The 22,537-nt window shown below is 41.4% G+C and overlaps 1 protein-coding gene across 2 annotated transcripts in view; it reads left to right on the top strand.

Moving 5' to 3' along the window:
* The first annotated feature begins 1,407 nt into the window (after positions 1-1,407).
* usp12b (ubiquitin specific peptidase 12b) overlaps positions 1,408-22,537 on the top strand; it is a 30,331-nt gene continuing 9,201 nt past the window's right edge. Inside the window, exons 1-9 of one of the 2 annotated variants that reach the window (XM_034676495.1) lie at positions 1,408-1,583; positions 9,351-9,431; positions 9,537-9,620; positions 12,991-13,120; positions 13,583-13,887; positions 13,973-14,049; positions 14,167-14,250; positions 16,191-16,388; positions 16,619-16,697. In XM_034676495.1, coding sequence (XP_034532386.1) covers positions 1,536-1,583; positions 9,351-9,431; positions 9,537-9,620; positions 12,991-13,120; positions 13,583-13,887; positions 13,973-14,049; positions 14,167-14,250; positions 16,191-16,388; positions 16,619-16,697 — 1,086 coding nt within the window. In that variant the 5' untranslated portion in view covers positions 1,408-1,535. The remainder of the gene's footprint in view (positions 1,584-9,350; positions 9,432-9,536; positions 9,621-12,990; positions 13,121-13,582; positions 13,888-13,972; positions 14,050-14,166; positions 14,251-16,190; positions 16,389-16,618; positions 16,698-22,537) is intronic. The other variant, XM_034676496.1, reaches the window with a different exon arrangement.

Raw genomic sequence — 22,537 nt, forward strand, 5'->3', positions numbered from 1 at the left:
TAATAAGCCATAATTGAAAACATAAAATACATTCAAAGAAAAAAGTAGAAGAAGAAAGTCAGGAGGGAGTCATTTTTAACATTTTAAAAACATTTTATTGGGTGATATATTGCTTTTCTTTTTAAAGAAGTTTCACAGACATAAAGTATCTAATATTTAAATAGTTTGGTTTAAGATTCCATATGAGATCTCATCCTGACTAAAACATCCAAAAGCCTCAAACACAGCAGTCTTAAACTCATTGGATTCTATGGATCTTAAAGTGAAAACAACCGGCACTGTTAGACGGTGAAGCACCGCCCGCTTCTCGGAGCCCCTTGCAGAGAATCAAACAAACCTGAGTGGATCTGAGTGGTGCGTCGGCGACACTCCCTCACTACACTACAGCTCCTCCAGGCTGGACGACAGGAAGCTGCTTAAAGTCAAGCTCCAGAGAGGAACAGCGGGAGGTACCGGAAGTGATCTGTTTTACATTCAAAATAAGATACAGAAAAAAAAAAAAAAGAAAAGAAAAATTGTCACCAAGTAAGAAAATAAACGAATGAATGATTCTCGCACTTTTTCCTCTGAGGTTTAAAAAATAATTTAGAAATTGAAAAATATTTTCATGTTAAAAGTTGAAAACTGCAGGCAATACATTTTTATTTACACATTTGTGACGACTGAAATACCCTGATTTAATAAGCTCTTTAATTTAAACAAACAAATACTGTAAGGCATGAACTACGACTAACTAGCAGGCAATAATTAACCCAAACATTATTAAATTGACACATTACATTTTCACAAATGACAAAACAGTTGTAATAAGTGGTCAAATACATATTTATTCACAATATTACACAAACCATGGACAGCTAAATACAGATAAGCCCAAGTTATATAGATCGAAGGCATTAGGGACACATTTTATTTAATTATTTCAAATTTAAAGCTGCTGTTAGTGGAAATTATGTTAAAAAAAACATTACTTTTTTTCTGCTTTGGAGAAAAGGGTCATAATAACCATCGGCACTCATCGGTAATTTGTAATTTGAGACTATTGCATTATCTCTGAGTTTTCCTATGCCTTTGTATCAAGCAATGTATATATAAATATATAATTTATTCATAACATTTTGAAGGCTTTTAAATTTGTATGGATCTGGCACCCAATAACAATAAACAATAAATATTATATTGTTTTTTTCCTATTTTAAACTGGGCAATTACATAGATAAGTAAAATAAAATAAAAATTTAGGGTGAGTTATTCCTTTGATTTATTTCAATGGGGAAGTGGAATTCCATCCTTTCTTTAAAGTTTGTTCATGATGAAATAAAATAGTAAAAAAAATAAAATAAAATAAAATAAAATTGGAAGCGATTGTTAATTTTTTTTGTGGTTTTATTTTGAAAATCCATATCGGAAGTGGTCCCTGCTCTTCCGGTCTCTTGACAGTCTAATAAACAGAAGAAGGCTCTCCCGGAACTCTGCAGCCTCATCGGCTCTGATTCTTTCAACATCGGGGTTCGGTCCAACATGGCGGCTTACGGATGGAAATACTGATGACAGTCCGAAAGATCGCCTCGATTTGTACGATGGTAAGGGTCGGAGATCCGGCTCAGTCCGGCTTGCTGTGGGTCCGGGTTCTGGGGCTTGCTGATCCAGAACGCTAAGCTAGCTGCTGTGTTAGCCTGTGTTGCTAACCTCTCAGAGAAACATGATAATAACACAAAGTTATCCAGCCTGGCCTGATAACACGAGCTCTGTGGTCTGAACTGATAACACAGGTTAACGTAGAGGTGATACTGCGCATGCTCGGCTGTCTGACAGGTTATTGGTTAATCTTTGGAGGCTTGTAGTTTGTTTATGCTGGAAGGGCGAGAACTAGCTTAGCCTGCTAGCCCAGCGGCTGCGTTCAGGGACTAAGTTGTTACTCGCTCTTGTTGCAGCAGAAATCCCATTTTTGGGTAATTTTTATCACAAAACTTCACCTTTTATGATATATTCTGCTTATAAACCTCCAGTTAGCTTAATATATGAACTTTCAGGGGTTGTAAACACCTCTTTCAGCAGATGTTTCTGGCTATTGACAATGAGTCTGCGTTTTAAACTTACAATTAAATCAAATATAAAGCGTGAATGTGATTTAATAGCTTTTAAACGCGGTCAAGTAAACCTCAGGACACATATTGTATAGTGTAGTTTCCTCTATGGGATAGCATATGTACGAATTGACTGGCAACACCTGTAAAAATCAAGGGTGTGACGTCACACTCAGCTCACGAGCCCACGATACGCGATATTCGGTTCATGAGAACAGACCTGACGATATTTTACCCTTTTTTTTTTTTTAAAGAAAACTTTAATGAAACTAGGGGGAAAAAATGTCATTCAATATAACTTGCAAAATACAAAATTATGCTAATTCATTAGTCATCATTTGGTAATAAATGCCAGTTTAGGTAAGTTCTAAGTTCTGCTTTCTGACTGAGGAAGAATTACTAGTTCCAGTAATTCCCTGGCTCACGTCACTCCCCTGCTCATTTCGCTACACTGGCTTCCAGTTGCAGCTCGCATCAGATACAAAACTCTAATCATGACTTACAAAGCAGTCACCAAAACTGCTCCAGTTTACCTGGAACCCCTCACCCAGGTCTACTGCCCTTCTCGCCCGCTACGCTCAGCCTCTGAAAAGCGCCTAGTGCTTCCATCACACAAGGCCTCAAAATCACAAGCTGGACTCTTCTCTTCTGTTGTCCCTAAATGGTGGAATGAATTGGCCAACTCCATTCGATCTGCAGAGTCCCTCTCTACTTTCAAAAGACAGCTAAAGACCCAGCTCTTTAGGAAGCACTATGCACTTAGCTAGACTGTTCTTCACTGTTGTCCCCAGTGGCAGATCATGTCTTCCAGCTACAGTTGACTCGCACTGTCCTGCTCTACTCTGGGAATCTGTGTTCAGGTCTTGAGTGACCCAGCACTTGGTACTTTGTTCATTATTGTGGTGATGTTAATTGTTGATGATGATAATGGAAGGTTTTAAATGGTTTGGTTGCTTCATTGTAGATGTTCCTTATTTACTTTTGTGCATTGCCTTTACACTGCTTGGCAGTACCTGCACCCAAATGGACTTGAAGCACTTTGTTACTCGTACTGATCTTGTTTCCTCTGGTCTAGATCTTTGCTTGTGTTCTTGTTCTCGTATGTACGTCGCTTTGGATAAAAGCGTCTGCTAAATGACATTGTAACATTGTAAAAGACAAACAATATGTAAGCACTAGGGGTGTAACGATTCATCTACTACATCGATGTATCGATTTATATTCCTATGATCCGACTACATCCACCTGTGCTCGGCAAGTTGGCCTTCAGGACGACATATATTGATCTAACATTGTTTCAAAAGGTAATAGATAGATTGTGTTGGTACTAGGAAATAATGCATTTATCAAAAAGGAAAGTTTGAATGCCTATTCTTAAAAGTAGAGCAAGTAGGACAAACTTCCTTTAACAGGCAGAAACCTCCAGCAGGACCAGACTCATGTTAGACACACATCTGCTGAGACCCATGTTGGAGAGAGGGATAGAGAGAGATGAAGAGGGATAGAGGGAGATGAAGAGAGAGAGAGAGAGAGAGAGAGAGAGAGAGAGATGATAGTGGAGAGACAGATAGTAGTAGTTGTATCCAGAGGAACCTACGAGACAAAGGAGCTCAGGGACTCCAGAAAGGTCTATGGTTAGTAACTTTAATGGGACAGGGAGACAGTTAAAGTAAAAAAGATGGGATCCAAGTGTGTCAGTTCCCCTGGCAGTCTAAGCCTATAGCAGCATAACTAAGACCTGGTCCAAGCCTGATCCAGCTCTAACTATAAGCTTTATCAAAAAAAGGAAAGTTTGAAGCCTACTCTTAAAAGTAGAGAGGGTGTCTGCCTCCCGGACCCTGACTGGTAGATGATTCCAAAGGAGGTGGCCTGATAACTGAAGGCTCTACCTCCCATACTACTTTTGTGTAGTATGTCAAGCTGTTTACATGTTTTGTTCTGATCCTTTATTTATCAATAAGTCTACTTGTGCATACTGGAGTTTTGCAATAACACACTAACACGCTGTAACCAAGACGTGAGGGCGCTAATGTTTACAGAATTGGTTTCTATTCTAGTCAGTGTGTTAACTTCCACTGGATCCACTCCGTTGCATTCCGACTGTGTCTCTGATCCAGTAGGTCTGAGCCCCCCGGATCAGAGACACAAGACTTCTATTTGTTGCTGGATGCCGGAGCACGACGCATCAATCTCAACAGAGCAGATGGAGTGGGACAGGAAGTCAGGTTTCCCCAAAACAAAATGAAAACATCCGGGTAATTTTCAGAATAAAACACTCTGTGTTATCACTAGATCGTATTTCACTTAACTACAACCACAAACCGTCATGATGAGCGGAGCCAGGCCTGGAGTCAACAGGTCAGAGGTTTTCAGAGGACCAGAAAGACAACATGGATGAGGAGAGGAGGAGGAGGAGAATCCTTGATTCAGTGATTACCGCAGGGAAAACCTCGGCCACATGACTCCAGCTGTGTGGCGGTCCTGAAAACGCAACCAGTGGGTGTTGACGGGGGAGAGAGCGAGGAGCCGGACCGGACATGGTCTGTAGAGACCAGTGTTATATTTAGTGTACGCTTCAATAAAAGACACTCCAATCAAAGTCAAGAGTTCGGTGCTTGAGCCTCTCTTTCTTCCTCGCTAATTCCCTCGCCGTCTTTAGTTCCCAGCAAACCATGAAAGCCTCTCTGGGTTCCACGTCTTTAGTGCTTTTCAATCTGAAGTGGTCTTTTGGTACTAAATGGGTCTGGTGATGATATGATGCTGTATTGATTCTTGTAGTGATCCTGGGAGGTCAGAGTCCGCTGAAGCACAGCAGCAGGCCATGAAGCACTGAGCTCTGAAGGACGGGGCTGTGTTTGTCAGGTTGTGACACAAAGGTCAAGGTTCAAAGACCCAGACGCTCTAAAACTCTCGCCTTATTTGCTCTCTCGGTCTGAATGTGGCGGCGCTGTCTTTGTCGATTCAGCAGCGTGGTGAAGTCACCGCGGCAGAGAGAGCTTAAAACCAGAAGATTAACTTCTGAGTATCCTGTCTCTCTCCGCGACACCTCTCAAGAGCTGACAGACGGTTCGGGCAGATGCCACCGAGATGTCTTGTTACGCACCCCGGTGTGTTTGAGACCGCACAGCAGGCCGTGTAACCAGTTTAAGACCCACTTAAGTGTGGAGGCCAGCAGGCATTGTGGAGAATTACCAGCAGCGACCAGTCAAACACTAACAAGGCTCAACATCAGCTGTGCTTCTCTGGCAGGTCGGTTCAGGCTGTTTGTGGGGTTGGCCGCAGACGAGTTTCTGCCTGGGAGGGTTTTTGTTTTTCAGAGAATCAATTTTTCTGGTGAGAGCGTGAAAGTCAGGAGGAGGACGCAGCACTTCCTCCTCCCTGATACTGGAGCAACATTAAGAGATTTAAACCGTCATCTGAGACTCATGATTATGATTACTACATCACCTCAGATTATATCCTTTAACTTTTTATCCTTTTACAGCAGGGACTTTATCCCGGAACTACTTGCGTTATGACTGGTGGACCCAGGGTCTATATTTAGTTCAGGGGTAGTTGATCTCCCCCCTAAAAAGCCCCTGCTTGGGGGGTAGTACTTTTTAAAGGTCCCGGGACTTTCAGGGGGCAGGGCCTGCAATGCTGAACGTGTCTGATTGGTAGATTAACCTACAGTGTTTTTATTCTGCTCGTCATCCACAATAACACCACACACATCTGTGATTCACTTGATTTCTCTTTCTTTCACTAGTTTTTATTTGTTTTATCTTTTTTGTATGTGTGTGTACTTTTCAAAAGAAGAAGCTGTGATTCTCTTGATTTAGCAGCTTGTAACAGTAGTCTTCTCTCAGCCCACTGTTAATGCGTCTCTCCTCCCGGTGTTCCGGTTTTAAAAGTGACCCTGTAAACTGGAGACCTTCAGCTGAACGTGTCAGTGTTTGTGGAGTTTACACAGCTGTTGAAACACAGAGGGAGTTCCTGGGAATGCCAACTAGTTTAGTTTTTATTAAGATTTCTAAATATCCTCATCAGATATTTAATGATCGTCTAAAGACTTTTATGAGGGATGCATCCGGCTGAAAGTCTCCACTTAACAGGGTTGCTGTTTCAACCAAAACACCGTCCGATCTCTGCCACGGCTTTTTGAATTCAAAAGGATTTGTCTGTTGAAACGTCTTTGCTACTCGCGCTTATCTCCTCTCACGTGTTGATTCATTCATTGCTTTTTCCATGTTTTTAACCGCAGGCGCAAAATTTTCACTTTTTTCATGTTTTTCTAATTTTGGAGTACAATTTCAAATTTCAGGAAAATCTATTTTTTTAACAGGTTTCCAGGTCAACTTTTTTGTCAAATGTTTTTTGTAAAAAAAAATTTCCAAAAATTTTTTTTTCATTTTTTTTTGTCAAATTCATTAAAAAAAAAAAAAAAAAATTGAATTTTTTTTCAGAACATATTTCAAAAAAAAAAAAAAATCCAATTTTTTTTTCAAAACTTTTTTTTCAAAACTTTTTATTTTTAAAACTTTTTTTCAAAATTTTTTCTTCCAATTTTTTTTTCAAATTTTTTTTTCTTTTTATGAGGGATGCATCCGGCTGAAAGTCTCCATTTAACAGGGTCGCTGTTTAAACCAAAACACCATCCGATCTCTGCCACGGCTTTTTGAGTTCAAAAGGATTTTAAAGCCGTGTTGAAACGTCTTTGCTACTCGCGCTTATCTCCTCTCACGTGTTGATTCAGTGAATCCATCTGTGATGAAATATAGCACCATCTAAAACAGCCAGCTGAGTCTCTTCATGCTAACAGGCTAACTGTTGTGTTGCTCATAATGATACCTGCCTGTCCATCTGCTTGTATGGTGTCATCTGTGATGAATGGCATTTGTCTTTGTTTTACTGCCCTCTACTGGTCTGGTGGTGTAGTGCATTTACTTTTTTTTCTCCATACGTCACTGGCCTGATTTGCGCAATCTACAGTCCGCGGTCGAAACGCAGACAACAATGGGGGCACAGGAACCTTTTAGTTCCAGGTAAAGTAGTTCAAGGGGCTAAAAGACCTTGGAACACTTGGTCGAAATGCACCTTTAGTTCTTCCAAAGGTTTTAAGTTCCTGTAGTGGAAACATGCCTAAAAGGTTTTAATTTAAATGATACAGAGAAACTTGACTTTGACGATGTGTCTGAGCAGAAACCACCTCAAAGACTTTTCATCATTGGCTTTCTTTAGTTGGATATGAAAACTGTATTTTCATAGATTGAAAAGATCAAACTTGTGTCAGTGACAGAGTTGGTACTCGCTCCCCTCCCTCGTCCTGCTCACATTGTTCTCCGGCTCCTCTGTGTTTGTCTCTGCACAGAGCACGCAGCTTGTTCTCTGAGCGCCGGCTTTGTTTACAGCCCCGCTCTGTGTGGACGCTCTGTCGGTAGATAAATAACCTCAGCTCAACGTTCGCTCACTTTCCATGAGCTGTGGCGTGAGGATGACGATGAGTAACAGCAGCGGGGCTCGGTTTGTGTGCAGTCACTCGGGCCTGAAGGGAAAGATGCTTCAGTTTTTACTGTTCTCATCCCACCTCTCTCTGACTCTGAGTCTGACTCTGTCCTCTCAGACAGAGCCTCAAAGTAAAAACATCCTGACACAAGAAGGTTTGAACTCACAGCTTTTACAATCAGAGACTCTTATTTTGGTGGGACTTCAGTCATTTTGAGCTTCCTTATGTAAATAATCTGTTTACAAAGAGGCTCAGAGAGGCTTGAGACGTAATCAAAGTCCAACAGGACGTTTCTTTTAACAACTTCAGACACAAAAACTATAATCTACGAAAGTAATGAAGAGTATTACTAAATAACTGGAGTAAAAAGAGAAAGAACATGCTTTTTAAAACCCCTGTTATTTATTTTAGTGACATTTCCTTATTAACACAAGTAAAATGAAACTCTTTAAGGTCTTGTTGTGTAACAGGAGTGACCTCACATCACTAATAAACCTTTAACTGTGTTAAAAAAAAAAGTAAAGTTAAGACTTACCTTTTTTAATTTGGCATAATTAATTTTTCGCTCTGGACTGCATTTTTCTAATTGTTTTCACATTTATTTATGTATCTATTTATTTATTTATTCATTTATTTAGCCTTTTATTTATTTCTTCATCTATTCATTTATTTATTTGTCTATTTATTCATCTTTCTATTCATTTATCTATTTTTTTATCTTTTTATTTATCTATTCATCTTTTTATTTATTTATCTATTTATTCATCTATCTTTTTATTTATCTATTCATCTATCTCTTTATTTATCTATCTTTTTATTTATGTATCTATCTATCTATCATTTATTTATCTATTTTACTTATTTATCTATTTATTCATCTATCCATCTTTTTATTTATCTATCTATTTATTCATCTTTCCATCTTTTTATTTATCTATTTATATATCTCTATTTATTTATCTATCTTTTTATTCATCTATCTATCATTTATTTATCTATTTTACTTATTCATCTATCTATATTTTTATTTATCTATCTTTTTATTTATCTACTCATCTATCTCTATTTATTGATCTATCTATTGTTTATTTATTTATATGTATTTTTATTTCTTTATGTATCTATTTGTTTTTATTTATCTATCATTTATCTTATTTATCTCTTTATTTATCTATTTGTTTATCAATTATCTTATTTATTATTTATCTTTTTTGTTTTGTTTTTTATCCATTTATTGTATTTATCTGATCTTTTTAACTTTGACTGCTTTTTAATATTTAGCTTTCTACTCTTAATTATTTTATTAAGCTATTAATTTTATTTTAAAGTATTAAACGATTATTACTGTATTATTTTACCATTTCTGTTATTTCCTCTCCCTCTGTTCTTGTTTCTATGAAGCACTTTATGCTGCATGTCATACATACATGCTTGCATGTATGAAAGGTGCCTTATTAACAAAGCTGAGTTGAGTTTAAAAGTTTAAAACATGTCTTCATTTTGACGAGGACAAAGGCAGAATGTAGGATTGTTTGAAAGAAGCAGGAAGCCCAGCTGCAACAAGCAGGTGGTTGATAAAACAGAGCAGGAAAAGCAAACAATGGAGGAGGAAACCAGAGGACAAAGGAGGCTTTTAGAGGAGAGTTTGGAACATTTTGATAACATTTCATGTGAAACACGTGGAGGATTGTTTCCCCGCTCTGTCTCGTTGCTTTGTTTGTTTGTGTTCGCACAGAGACGATAAATGATCCTCTAACTGTTCTTTTCTTCCTCTTCAGGGCGCCAATGCCTCTGCCTTGGAAAAGGAGATTGGACCGGAACAGTTTCCCGTTAATGAACACTACTTTGGCCTGGTCAACGTACGTCTGCCTCACAAACACACACCTCTCACGTAGAGTCCAGAGCGTGTATCTCTTGGTCTCTGTGCATCTCTCACCGGGCCTCTCTGTCTCTTTGTTTTGCAGTTTGGAAACACCTGCTACTGTAACTCGGTGCTGCAGGCGCTCTACTTCTGTCGACCGTTCAGGGAGAAGGTGTTGGCGTACAAGGTAAGTGATGAGAGGAACTCAACAGAGCTGGAACAGAGAAGTGTTTGTGTCCTCAGGTTTGTACAGACGTCTGGTTTCCTCTCACGCTGCAAGAACACATTCAAACACATCCAGGAAAAACAGAGGGGGCGGAGTCTAGGACGCAAAGTGTTACTGGACATCACACAACGTCTGTAGTCAGCTGGAAGTGAAAAAGTTACTAATGTTACTCCAGGTTATTTAAACTACAGGGACTGTTTACTCCACACAAACAAGAGGAGACGGCGTTAAATAATAACTGACCAAACCTCTTGAGGGACTACTTCCTCCTCCACGGACGTCATGCTGTTCTGCTGCTGTGATACATTTGTTGACTTTGCACTGAGAGCCCAACTTTCCACACTACACCACTGATTGTGATTGCATATGATTCCCTACCAGCACAGTGTTTTATTAAAGAGGGGGAATTACAGCCACACGAATCCCTGTTTTTCTCACACTGGTTTTTTATGGCCCTGTCACACCTTGACGATTTAGCCAGGGTATGCCGGCGTGTAAAAAAATTGGCGAGTATGCAGGCGTACGCCGCATAAGTTATAGGTACGTTTTGTATAAGTTAAGAGTCGGGTTGCAAAGGGGTGGAACATATCAGGAAAGTTTCTGGTCAATTTCCATGGGAAGTTCAGCTGGGGAATTTGGGAAATATTCCAAATTAGAAACTTTCCATGGGAATTATGGGAATTGATTTAATGGAAAAGTTTCATATCCAAGCATAAATACTGGTTTTGTACCATACATCAAATTTGTTCAATATATCACCACATAACATCATCAAAACTGACTTCACCTTGTGTAGTCCACAGGCTCAAATGTGTGGCTTCAATAGTCTTGTGCTTTGGGGCTCAAAAGTGTGCGCAGGATTCTGAAAGTTTATTTAATGAAGTGTATTAAAGGTGACATATCACGCTTTTTTCATCAATATATATTGGTCTAAGAGGTCCCCAAAACATGTCTTTAAAGTTTATGCTCAAAAAAAGACTTTGAAATCAGATTTTGGCATGCCTGAAAAACCCTCTTCTTCAGTCCTCCTCAGAACAGTCTGTTTTCTCTCTGACCACGCCCCCTCAGGAAGTGGATGTGCCTCGGCTGTCCAGCACGTTGATCTAATGTTTACATGTTGGCTGAATATACACGGCTGCTCACAGATCATGTTTCTTCAACCCTCTGTATCTGATCCAGAATCTGATCCTGACGGAGAGGCGCCTGTAGCAGGACCTTTCTGAACCATTGGTCACAGATTTAGTGTTTCTTGTTGTTTTATTTATCAGTATGTAGACGTGTGTCTTGGTACACAGCTACGAACATGTAGCTATGTAGCTATGCTAACTAGCGCTAGCACTTATCCATAATAAATAAAAATCATCCACTAGATCTTCAAATCTGCAGACGTGGGGAGTAAAACCGACCTTTGTGTTTATTAAGACAGCCTACAACTAGCATGCCTCCCTCCTAAGCTCCTTGTTAGCACACATGTGTGCAGGTAATGAAAAACGGAGGAGGGGTTGAGTTGTATTTTATACAGTCTATGGGCTGAACAAGCTCCGAGTTCTGACTCCGTGACAGACCGGATATTGTTGTGACGTAACAAAAACACAGAAGTCTGAAACGGCTCGTTTCACACACATTTATAGAAAGGTGGAGAAATCAGAACAGGGGCAGAATGGATTCTTTTCATTTTCAGGGGGTTTGTAGACAGGGACACAGATTTCAGGTAGAGAACCATTAAAAAGTCAATTTTGCATGATATGTCACCTTTAAGTTAGTAGTTAATGCAGAGTCGACACAGTGTCAGACTAACGACTCTACTTTGAGCTGGTAGGTTTTGCATTTTCGTCCGTGTCGCTGTCGCTTCTTTCAGCTGTGTTTACATTCCACTCCGAAACGTCTTTAAGCCCCGCCTACCTCTCACCCTGCGACATGATTGGCTGTTCAATTCTGTGTTCTTCTTCCGTCTAATAGTGGGTGGCAACTAGCGTTTAAGGCTCTAAGCGCCCCCTCCATTTTAAAGGTGACATGTCATGCAAAATTTAATTTTTAATGGTTCTCTACCTGAAATATGTGTCCCTGTCTACAAACCCCCCGAGAATGAAAAGAATCCATTCTGCCCCTGTTCTGATTTCTCCACCTTTCTGTAAATGTGTGCTGAAACGAGCCGTTTCAGACTTCAGTGTTTTTGTTACGTCACAACAATATCCGGTCTGTCACGGAGTCAGAGCTCGGAGCTTGTTCAGCCCATAGATTGTATAAAATACAACTCAACCCCTCCTCCGTTTTTCATTACCTGCACACGTGTGCTAACAAGGAGCTTAGGAGGGAGGCATGCTAGTTGTAGGCTGTCTTAATAAACACAAAGGTCGGTTTTACTCCCCACGTCTGCAGATTTGAAGATCTAGTGGATGATTTTTATTTATTATGGATAAGTGCTAGCGCTAGTTAGCATAGCTACATAGCTACATGTCGTAGCTGTAGCTGTGTACCAAGACACACGTCTACATACTGACAAATAAAACAACAAGAAACACTAAATCTGTGACCAATCCTTCAGAAAGGTCCCGCTGCCTTTCTGGCAGAGGTCGGTTTTACTCCCCACGTCTGCAGATTTGAAGATCTAGTGGATGATTTTTATTTATCATGGATAAGTGCTAGCGCTAGTTAGCATAGCCACATAGCTACATGTTTGTAGCTGTGTACCAAGACACACGTCGACATACTGACAAATAAAACAACAAGAAACACTAAATCTGTGACCAATCCTTCAGAAAGGTCCTGCTACAGGCGCCTCTCCGTCAGGATCAGATTCAGAGGGTTGAAGTAACGTGATCTCTGAGCAGCCGTGTATATTCAGCCAACATGTAAACATTAGATCAACGTGCTGGACAGCCGAGGCACATCCACTTCCTGAGGGGGCGTGGTCAGAGAGAAAACAGACCGTTCTGAGGAGGACTGAAAAAGAGGGTTCTTCAGGCAGACCAAAATCTGATTTCAAAGTGTTTTTTTGAGCATAAACTTTAAAGACATGTTTTGAGGACCTCTTAGACCAATATATATATTGATGAAAAAGAGCATGATATGTCACCTTTAAGTGGTTGGGGGGTTTAATTACATGTTTATTTATATTGAATATTTACCAAACATTTTTCATATTTATGATTATCGTTATGGAATTCTCGCCCAGCCCTACTTACATCCCTAATCGACTCTAATGAAAAATGTTAATCGTGATAACAAATTTGTCGATGTCGCCCAGCTCTAGTCAGGGAGATGATATTTGTGTGAAACGTTTCAGTCGTGTGTCCGTCACAGGAGATTCACCGTGTGCTCATTTTTCAAGGTGCAGCCGCGCCGGAAGGAGTCCCTCCTCACCTGCCTGTCCGACCTCTTCAACAGCATCGCCACGCAGAAGAAGAAAGTCGGCGTGATCCCGCCCAAGAAGTTCATCTCCCGACTGAGGAAAGAAAATGGTGAGCAGAGAGTCGAGAATCCTGTAAACTCAAACTTCTGTGTTTACAGTCACGACTCCCCCGCGCTCTGCCAGAGCATGCAGCTGATTTATTCAGAGAACACATCCGCCCGACGCCAAGAGCTCACAAACGCATAGTCCATGAATGAACGAATGAATGAAATGTCCTTCAGGAGTAATTTGCTCTACGTCTTTTCTCTCTCTGCGGAGCGTCACAGATGAGATTGATGAAAGAGAGGGATGAGGTGGAGAGAGAGGGGAGGAGGAAGAAGAGAGTCAGAGAGGGTTATCGCCAAATCCTGCAGCTGATGAAACAAGAGCTTAATTAGCTCTTCTGTTCTTCCTCACTCATGCTGATGCTGTGTTTACTTCCTCATTATTACCCCTCCTCCTCCTCCTCACATATCCTTTCTCATTTGTGTTTTTCTCTCTGTCCTTGTCGTTCCACCTGCGTCCCCATCAGAGCTGTTCGACAACTACATGCAGCAGGACGCCCACGAGTTTCTCAACTACCTCCTCAACACCATCGCAGACCTGCTGCAGGAGGAGAAGAGCCAGGAGAGGCAGCAGAACGGGAAGCTGGTGCAGAATGGAGGAGGAGGAGGAGGAGGAGGGGGGAGTACAGGAGGAGGGAGCGGGAGTGAAGGAGGAGGAGGAGGAGGAGGAGGAGGAGAAGGGGAAAGTGGGAAGGAGACACAACAGACGTGGGTTCATGAGATCTTCCAGGGGACTCTGACCAACGAGACGCGCTGCCTCAACTGTGAAGCTGTGAGTGGCGAGTTCCTTTTTCCAGAACGTCTTCGAATAACAACCACAGAGAAACTTCCTCACACTTCCTCATGTTGCTTTTCAGGTGAGCAGTAAAGATGAAGACTTCCTGGATCTGTCCGTGGACGTAGAGCAGAACACGTCCATCACACACTGTCTCAGGTAACGCCCACGTCCTCGTCAACCAAAGTGAAAGACACTTAGAGGATCAAAAGTTGAGGACTCTTAGGACTTTGGAAATCTTGTTAACTTGCATATTTGTGTTGGTGATGTTCACAGGGGCTTCAGCAACACAGAGACATTATGCAGTGAATACAAATACTACTGTGAGCAGTGTCGCAGCAAACAGGAAGCCCAGAAAAGGTGAGTGACATCAAAATTGTGTTCAGTGACAGCGGACGTAAATGATCGCCGACTCGAATGTCGATCATCGATCAGTTAAAATAAACATCCAGAGCGGCTCCAATCTGATAGTTGAGATCAGGATCAGGACATCCCTAATCCTAGTACATAGAATGTTTTTAGAGTTAAACCTGTTTGTCGGAGACAGATATGGGATTTAGGGCCTGTGTCCACTAACAGGGTTTATCTCAACCTCAACCTCAGAGTGCTTCTCACCTGTGCTCTCAAAAGTTCTCCTTCAGTAGTGACTTAATCTGTTTTATAGTGCTCCTTTCTTCTGACACTTTCTCATACAAGACATTGTGATGCATGCGAGAAGATAGACTGGAGACAAACATGGCATACTGAGTCAGAGTGTCTCAGAGAGGATAAGGTAGCGTGCACATAAAGACCTTGCTGTGACATCAACAAGCATAGGGAGGGCTGAGGGCTCAGTGATGATGATCAGCTGACACAGAGGGAGGTTTTACATTGAGGAGAATGAAAAACGCTGAGCTGCTTTGGTTTTGGGTAGAAAATAGAGACTGATGGTGTCAGTGGAGACAGGCCCTGACACCAGTCTGCACAGTTTAGAGTATCATTGTTAGCTCAGCATTCAATGAAATTAGGAGTGCAACTGCAACTTCCAATGTTAATACAACATACAACCACAAGACTTCAAATAAAAACTTTGAGGTATTTAAGAATTTAAGGCAACATTTCCCCCAAACTCGTCAAAGTTGGACTCAAAATCACCAAATACATACTCATGGAGAGTTAGGATAATGCAAATCAATCAATCAATCTTTATTTGTATTGCGCCAAATCACAACAAATGTTATCTCAAGACATTTCTACAAACATAGGAGGTCTAGACCACTCTATGTCAAATTATGAACAGATACCCAACACCAAGACAGGATAAGATCCAGTCTGATCTCATCTTAATCCACCATGAGCCTTGCACCTCACAGTGTTTAGCTAGTTACAGCGGCAAGGAAAAACTTCCTTTAACAGGCAGAAACCTCCAGCAGGACCAGACTCATGTTAGACACACATCTGCTGAGACAGAGTTGGTGTTGGAGAGAGGGATAGAGGAGAATAAGAGAGAGAGGGAGCGGTGATAGTGATGAGAGTCCAGCACGTCCGTATCAGCTGGAGTCTGGAACGTCCACAGCAGGAGGACGTCTACGGCAGCTCAGAGGAACCTACGAGACAAGGGAGCTCAGGGACTCCAGAAAGGTCTATGGTTAGGAACTTTAATGGGACAGGGAGAGTCAAAGTAAGTGATGAGGGGGTTGAGATAGGATCCCAGTGTGTCAGTCTAAGCCTATAGCAGCATAACTAAGAGCTGGTCCAAGCCTGATCCAGCTCTAACTATAAGCTTTATCAAAAAGGAAAGTTTGAAGCCTACTCTTAAAAGAGATGTCGAAACCAGTTCTGAGAAGTCGCCGTCGTCTTAGTGATCACTGTGTCTCTACCACGCTGTGTATGATCTGTTAAAACCACAGCTGAATGCAGCCCCGGCCACTATTTGGTTTTTCTAAGTAGACATATACGGCGTCTACTTCATCCGTTACATGTCACCCCTTAAAACCACATCCCAGGTTTCTATAGCAGCCAGAAAAGACCTTCCTGTTACATACTGATGAGTCGTCTGTTATTAAATACCACACGCCGGTCTGAGGTCTGGATGTTCTTCTTTATGTTCAGCTCTACATGACAAGGAAGTCTCTGTCCACACTTAAGACTTCCATTAGCATCTATAGGTGCTTTTAGCCCCCAGAACTACTTTACCTGGAACTAAAAGGTTCCTGTGCCCCCCATTGTTGTCTGCGTTGATGAATGACTAAGGCCATTCGTCACACCATGGAAGCAGACGGACAGGCAGGTATCATTACTGTGTCCTCCTTCTCCGTCAGGATGCGGGTAAAGAAGCTCCCGATGATCCTCGCCCTCCACCTGAAGCGCTTTAAGTACATGGACCAGCTGCACCGCTACACCAAACTGTCCTATCGCGTCGTCTTCCCTCTGGAGCTCCGCCTCTTCAACACGTCCGGGGACGCCACCAACCCCGACCGCATGTACGACCTGGTGGCCGTCGTCGTACACTGTGGAAGGTACGTTCCTGCTGCAGCGGGGCTTTTCTTAGGAATATAAACACAACATGTACACAGAGATGCTGACATGCTGCTGCTGACACACACTCAAGTCTGAAGGATCTCTCAGTTCCTTGGTAACGTTTTCTCAGTAAACCTCTCGGCTCTTTCAAACACAGTAGGTGGATGTTTTTCAGAGTGTGAAGATAAAACCCAGATTAACCATCTCTCCTCTGTCTGTGTCTCTGCAGTGGTCCAAACCGCGGACACTACATCACCATCGTCAAGAGCCACGGCTTCTGGCTGCTGTTTGACGACGACATTGTAGAGGTGGGAGAGCGTTTCTCATGCTGTTATTCTCACACATTAAGTCTGAGCTGAGGTTTTCTTAGTTTCACTTTGCACAGATAAACTTCTTTCACATCACCGCCCACCATGTCACGCTGGTAAAGAACGAGTGACGCTCAGGTCTAGATCTTGTGGTAACACAATGCTTAAAATAAAGCTTCTAATCTTCAGGCTGAACCCTCCTCTGTTGCATATTTTACTTTGTGTCGCAACAGAGGCCCAGAAACTAGTTTGAAATAAGACCTGACACAAGTTTCAACCTGACAGGAAGAACACATTCAACTCATGTAATAAAAGCTTTTGTCTTTTGACAATTTAACCTAAAAAGAAAAAACAGAAGAGGATTAGGAACACTAAAAAAATGGAGATTGGGCCGGTGATTTATATGTACAATTTAAACGAGATGTAAAACTAGAAAAATATTTGTTATTTGAAAACCAGAAGTATAGACAGGCTGTTTGTAATTTTAGAATGAATAACACCAGGATTCCTAAGGTCAGGGGAAGGTATAAAGGCCTGGGTAGAAAACTGAGGATTTGTCATCTCTGTAATGATGATAGTGTAGGGGACGAGTACCATATTTTGTTTGAATGCAGGAACACAAGCATTCTGAATAATAGAGAGAGGTTCATACCCAGGTATTATTTTCAACACCCTCTGTGTTTAAATTAATTTTGCTTTTGAAATCAGATAAGCCAAAACTTATCTGTAAATTAGGAGCTTTTCTGAAGAATGTCCTTCCATTGTTTAAGTAAGATCTGTTGTACTTCAAACATGCCGTGTGCCATCATTATATTGTTTTGTTATTTGTATTTTATGTTCTGTGGCTCCATACCATGTGATCATGGTCTGAGCATCAAATTAAAAATGAAATGAAATGAAAAAAAAAAAAAAAAATATATATATATATATATATGAGCTGTTTTTAAACAGGGTTCCCACGCGTCCTGGAAAACAACTGATTTGGACAGAATTCAGTTTGTAGTATGTGAACAAGAGCAAAATCTGCAGTATCCCAAAACTACCCAGATATCGTACCAGTCTCCCTTGCGTACTGTTTCCCAAAATGCACAGCGTCAACCTTCCACTCTCTTTTTTTTGTTACAATGTTACAATGTCATTTAGCAGACGCTTTTATCCAAAGTGACGTACATACAGAGAACAAGAACAACACAAGCAAAGATCTAGACAAGAGGAAACAAGATCAGTAAGAGTAACAAAGTGCTTCAAGTACATTTGGGTGCAGGTACTGCCAAGCAGTGTAAAGGCAATGCACAAAAGTAAGTAAGGAACATCTACAATGAAGCAACCAAACCATTTAAGACCTTCCATTATCATCATCAACAAGTAACATCACCACAATAATGACCAAGTGCTGGGTCACTCAAGACCTGAACACAGATTCCCAGAGTAGAGCAGGACAGTGTGAGTCAACTGTAGCTGGAAGACATGATCTGCCACTGGGGACAACAGTGGAGAACAGTCTAGCTAAGTGCATAGTGCTTCCTAAAGAGCTGGGTCTTTAGCTGTCTTTTGAAAGTAGAGAGGGACTCTGCAGATCGAATGGAGTTGCTGTATATGACGATTGGCACTCAGTTTTTAGGTGCTGTGAAAATAACTAAATTCCACATAACCTCTTTCTTAACTTTTTAAATCATAAGTGATGCTAAAGAAGCAGTTTATCTATCAGCTTGGCCGTTGTTTAGTTCCACATCCTGTAACCAAAAACCCAGCAATGTCTGACCCAGCATCGTGTAGAACACATCAACAGAACAGTCATACTACAGACTACCTTCCAACGCTGCAAAAGATGCACCAGAGAAGAGGAGTCAAAGTGTCTGACTACAAACTTGGCAACAGTGGAGGAGGTATGGGTTATATGACTGTCCAGAAAGAGGCCCAACAGAGGCAGGGGAGATCTGTTAGGCCACTAAATTCAACACAACAGGACTTGAGGTAACATGGTGTTTTTGCTTCCAATTCACAACTATTTTCAAAATAATTGCACCATGTTCCATTTTGGACGTAGAGCATAAATGAGCCTTTATAATCCACTGATATTCCTGTTTGCATGCAGCTGTGCAAACTTAGAACAACCTCAATTACTGCAAACAGTTCTCCAGTTAGTCGGTCCGTCGTCCTGCTAGGTCGTCCACATTTCCTCCTTTCTTTGATCTGTTTGTTTCTTTTTCTTTTTTGGGTCTTCCTTCCAGACCTGAAGCCGTCTGAGCTCTCTGAAGCTGCAGGCAGTTCCCTCCCACCACCCGTCTTACTAGAAAATCTCTCTCAATTTGTTTCCAGCTCTGTTCCTTTACCCTCTAGTACAAGAAGCTGAGTCTCTGGATACCCAACATACTCAATATTAAATGGAGATTTTGCTGTGATGAAAACAAAAGCTGCTTTGAAACCGTTACACAACAAAGTCCAGCCGCCCCGCAGTGAGCTGAAGTTCTTGTTCTGTTAGCACAGACCTCCCCAAAGATCCCTCATCTCTTCAGGTTCTCTTAAAACAAACAGTTACAACCTGAAATGTGCTTTTTGTTTCTGAAGTCAGAGAAACGAATGTCCCAAATAGCTCTGAGGCATTATTTAAGATGGACTGATAACTTTTCTGGTTGTTGAATGAGGAAGAAGGATTGCTCTGAGCGTTGTTTTACCAGAACAAGTAAATATGAAAGAGACTTTAAAGTGTTTCAACCTTTCAGAAAGTATCATTTTGATATCCTACGCCAAAAAGACTTCAACTATTCTCATATTAAAACATGAAACCCGGTTTTCTGATGATGAAGCTCCTCAGCCGCTCAAAGTTTTCATCCCGAGCAGACAGGAATTTCAAACAGGCGTCCGTCCAGTCTCGCTGTAGATCCTGGCTCTCTGAATGTTGTGTCTGGATTTCCTGCGACCCAGATCCCTTCACCTGCGCTGAATAATGAGGAGCGTTCGAGAGCCATGAGGATACGATTAAGGAAGCCAGAGCGGTGGATGAAAGTGTTCATAAAGGAGAGGGAAAACAAGGAGAAGAAGAAGAAGAAGAAGTGGAAACCTGCCTCAGATTAGAGCGCAGGATCAGCCTGAAGCCTCAGGGCTGAGATCTGGAATGAGAGTAATGTTTAGCTCAGTCCTCCTTCCCCTCTCCATGTCAATCATCAATTTCAACAGCTCTTTCTTCAGATTCCCTTTTAAAGTTATATTTTTGGGGCATTTTCGCCTTTAATGGACAGGACAGCTGAAGAGAGAGTGGCGAATGGGGGAGGACATGCAGCAAATGGTCAAGGCTGGAATTGACCTCTGCAACTAGGGCTATAGCCTCTCTATATGGGGCGTGCTTGGCCAATGGCACCTCAAGGCAGCACATCATGTCCTGAAAATTAGAAACATGCTTCTGTCTACTCATCCTCCATCTTCCCTCGTCTTTCAATCTAAAATTTTTTTATTTTTTATGTAAAAAAGGAAACAAACTCACTAGATTCACATTTTGGGTCTCCACAATTCGCTGCTCTTTTTGTTCCTCTGCAGCTTCTGCCATCCAAACCATCTGTTTCCCTCTGACAGGAGAAGGCATGGCAGCCCACACAGGCAGTCTGACATCCTCATAGCATGTGTGATCGCGCTCAGCTAACACTTTCCAGCTCCTGTCTCAGCACGCCGCCATCCACATCACAACTGACACGACAGATGCGGCAGTTTACATAACGACAGCGACGGTTTCTCAATTAGAGAGGGAAATTTAGCAACTGCAGACTTAAAAAATGTGTAAATCAGAGGAGTAGTGTGAGCCAGAAGCGTGATGTAGCTCTGAAGTTGTTGGCATTAAAACCACATGAACAGAGAGAGCCAAAGTCTCAGCACACAGCTGCACGAGCCAAGTAACATATCAGTTTGGTTTTTTTTCCACCGTCATGCCAAAAAGAACGATGAGCCGCAGCAGTCAAACTGTCAGCGGTTAACGCAGCGTGCAGTCTAGATGGTTAATGTTCCAGGATCCACACAGGGGCGGGCCCAGACTGACATATGCAGGGGTGGCTAGGGGGTGTGTCTTCAAAGTCGGCATGTCTTTAAACATCAGCACAGTTTGCTAAGAAGAAAAAATGACTGTGTATAAATGTGGACGACACACCTCCATCTCCTACTGTTATAAAATGTGAAGCCAAAATAAGGCTGACTTATCCTGCTGGTTACATGACCTGCAAAGAAGCATGTATGTTAATGTTAAGCCCTTACTGCTGACCAACAATCAAATTTGTTGAATTACAGTAAAGGGGGTACAAGATTTGCTCAACTTGTGACATCACAGATTGACAAATCTCCTTATAAGGGCATAATAGATCTAACACTTCCTAAAAAGAGACGTCATGCTACATTCTTCGTTCGTGTGGATTTTTTTTTATCACTTTCCAGGTCAGACGGTCATATTTCATAATTTGACATTTTAGATAAAGACATTTCTAACATGGCAACAGTGACGGAAGCTTCCAGAGTGCTGGGGGACAGTAGATGAAATTAAGGGTTTCAGACAGAGGTTGAAACAAAGGTTTTCAAAGACACCGATCTGGGATAAGTAAATGATTTATTTGGGCTTTAAATCATGCAGAGTTAGCTAAAGCTAGCAACATAAAGCCTGAAAACTAGCATGATACTCCCTTTTTAAACAAACCAGATTTCCTTTGGATCCAATTGTGGTCCTGGTTAAGGTTCTGGTTCTTTTCAACCAACTAAACAACAAATCTTCAGTTCTTATTCATTAATGTTAAGCCCCCTACTGCTGACCAGCAATCACATTTGTTGAGTTACGCGAAAGGGACACAAGATTTGCTCAACTTGTGACATCACAGATTGGTGCATCTCCTTAAAAGGGCGTAATAAATGTAACACTTCCCAAACATAGACGTCCTGCTCTGTTCTTTGTCGCTGGTTTTTTTTTGTTTGTCCCTTTCCAATCTTTCCAGGTCAGATGGTCATATTTCATAATTTGACATTTTAAATAAATACATTTCTAACATGGCAACAGTGGTGGAAGCTTCCAGAGTGCTGAGGGACAGTTAATGAAATTAAGGGTTTCAGACAGAGGTTGAGACTAAGGTTTTTAAAGACACCAGCCTGAGATAAGTTTAGCATTTATTTGAGCTGTAAATGATGTAAAGCTAGCACACAGCTAGCACAAAGCTAGCAATATAACGCCTGAAAACTAGCATGAAACCCCCTCTTTAAACAAATCAGACCTCCTTCTGATCAAATTGTGGTCCTGGTTAAGGTTCTGGTTCTTTTCGACCAACTAAACAACAAATCTTCAGTTCTTATTCATTAATGTTATGCCCCCTACTGCTGAACAAAACACACATTTATTGAATTAAGGAAAAAGGGACAAGATTTGCCCAACTTGTGACATCACAGATTGATGAATCTCCTAATAAGGGCGTAATAGATGAAACACTTCCTAAACAGAGACGTCCAGCTCTGTTCTTCATTCATGTGGATTTTTCTTGTCACTTTCCAAACTTTCGAGGTCATATTTCATAATTTGACATTTTAAATAGAGAAATGTATAGCATGGAAACAGTGGTGGAAGCTTCCAGAGTGCTGGGGGACAGTAGATGAAATTAAGTGTTTAAGACAGAGGTTGAAACGAAGGTTTTCAAAGACATAGATCTGAGATAAGTGAAGCATTAATCATATGAAGATAGCACAAAGCTACTAACATAAAGCCTGAAAATGAACATGATACCCCCTCTTTACTCAAATCAGACCTCCTTCTGATCCAATTGGGGTCCTGTTTAAGGTCCTGGTTCTTTTTCGACCAACTAAACAACAAATCTTCAGCTCTT

The sequence above is a fragment of the Notolabrus celidotus genome, chromosome 23 (genome assembly GCF_009762535.1).
Source record: "Notolabrus celidotus isolate fNotCel1 chromosome 23, fNotCel1.pri, whole genome shotgun sequence".
NCBI classification, from domain to species: Eukaryota; Metazoa; Chordata; class Actinopteri; order Labriformes; family Labridae; genus Notolabrus; species Notolabrus celidotus.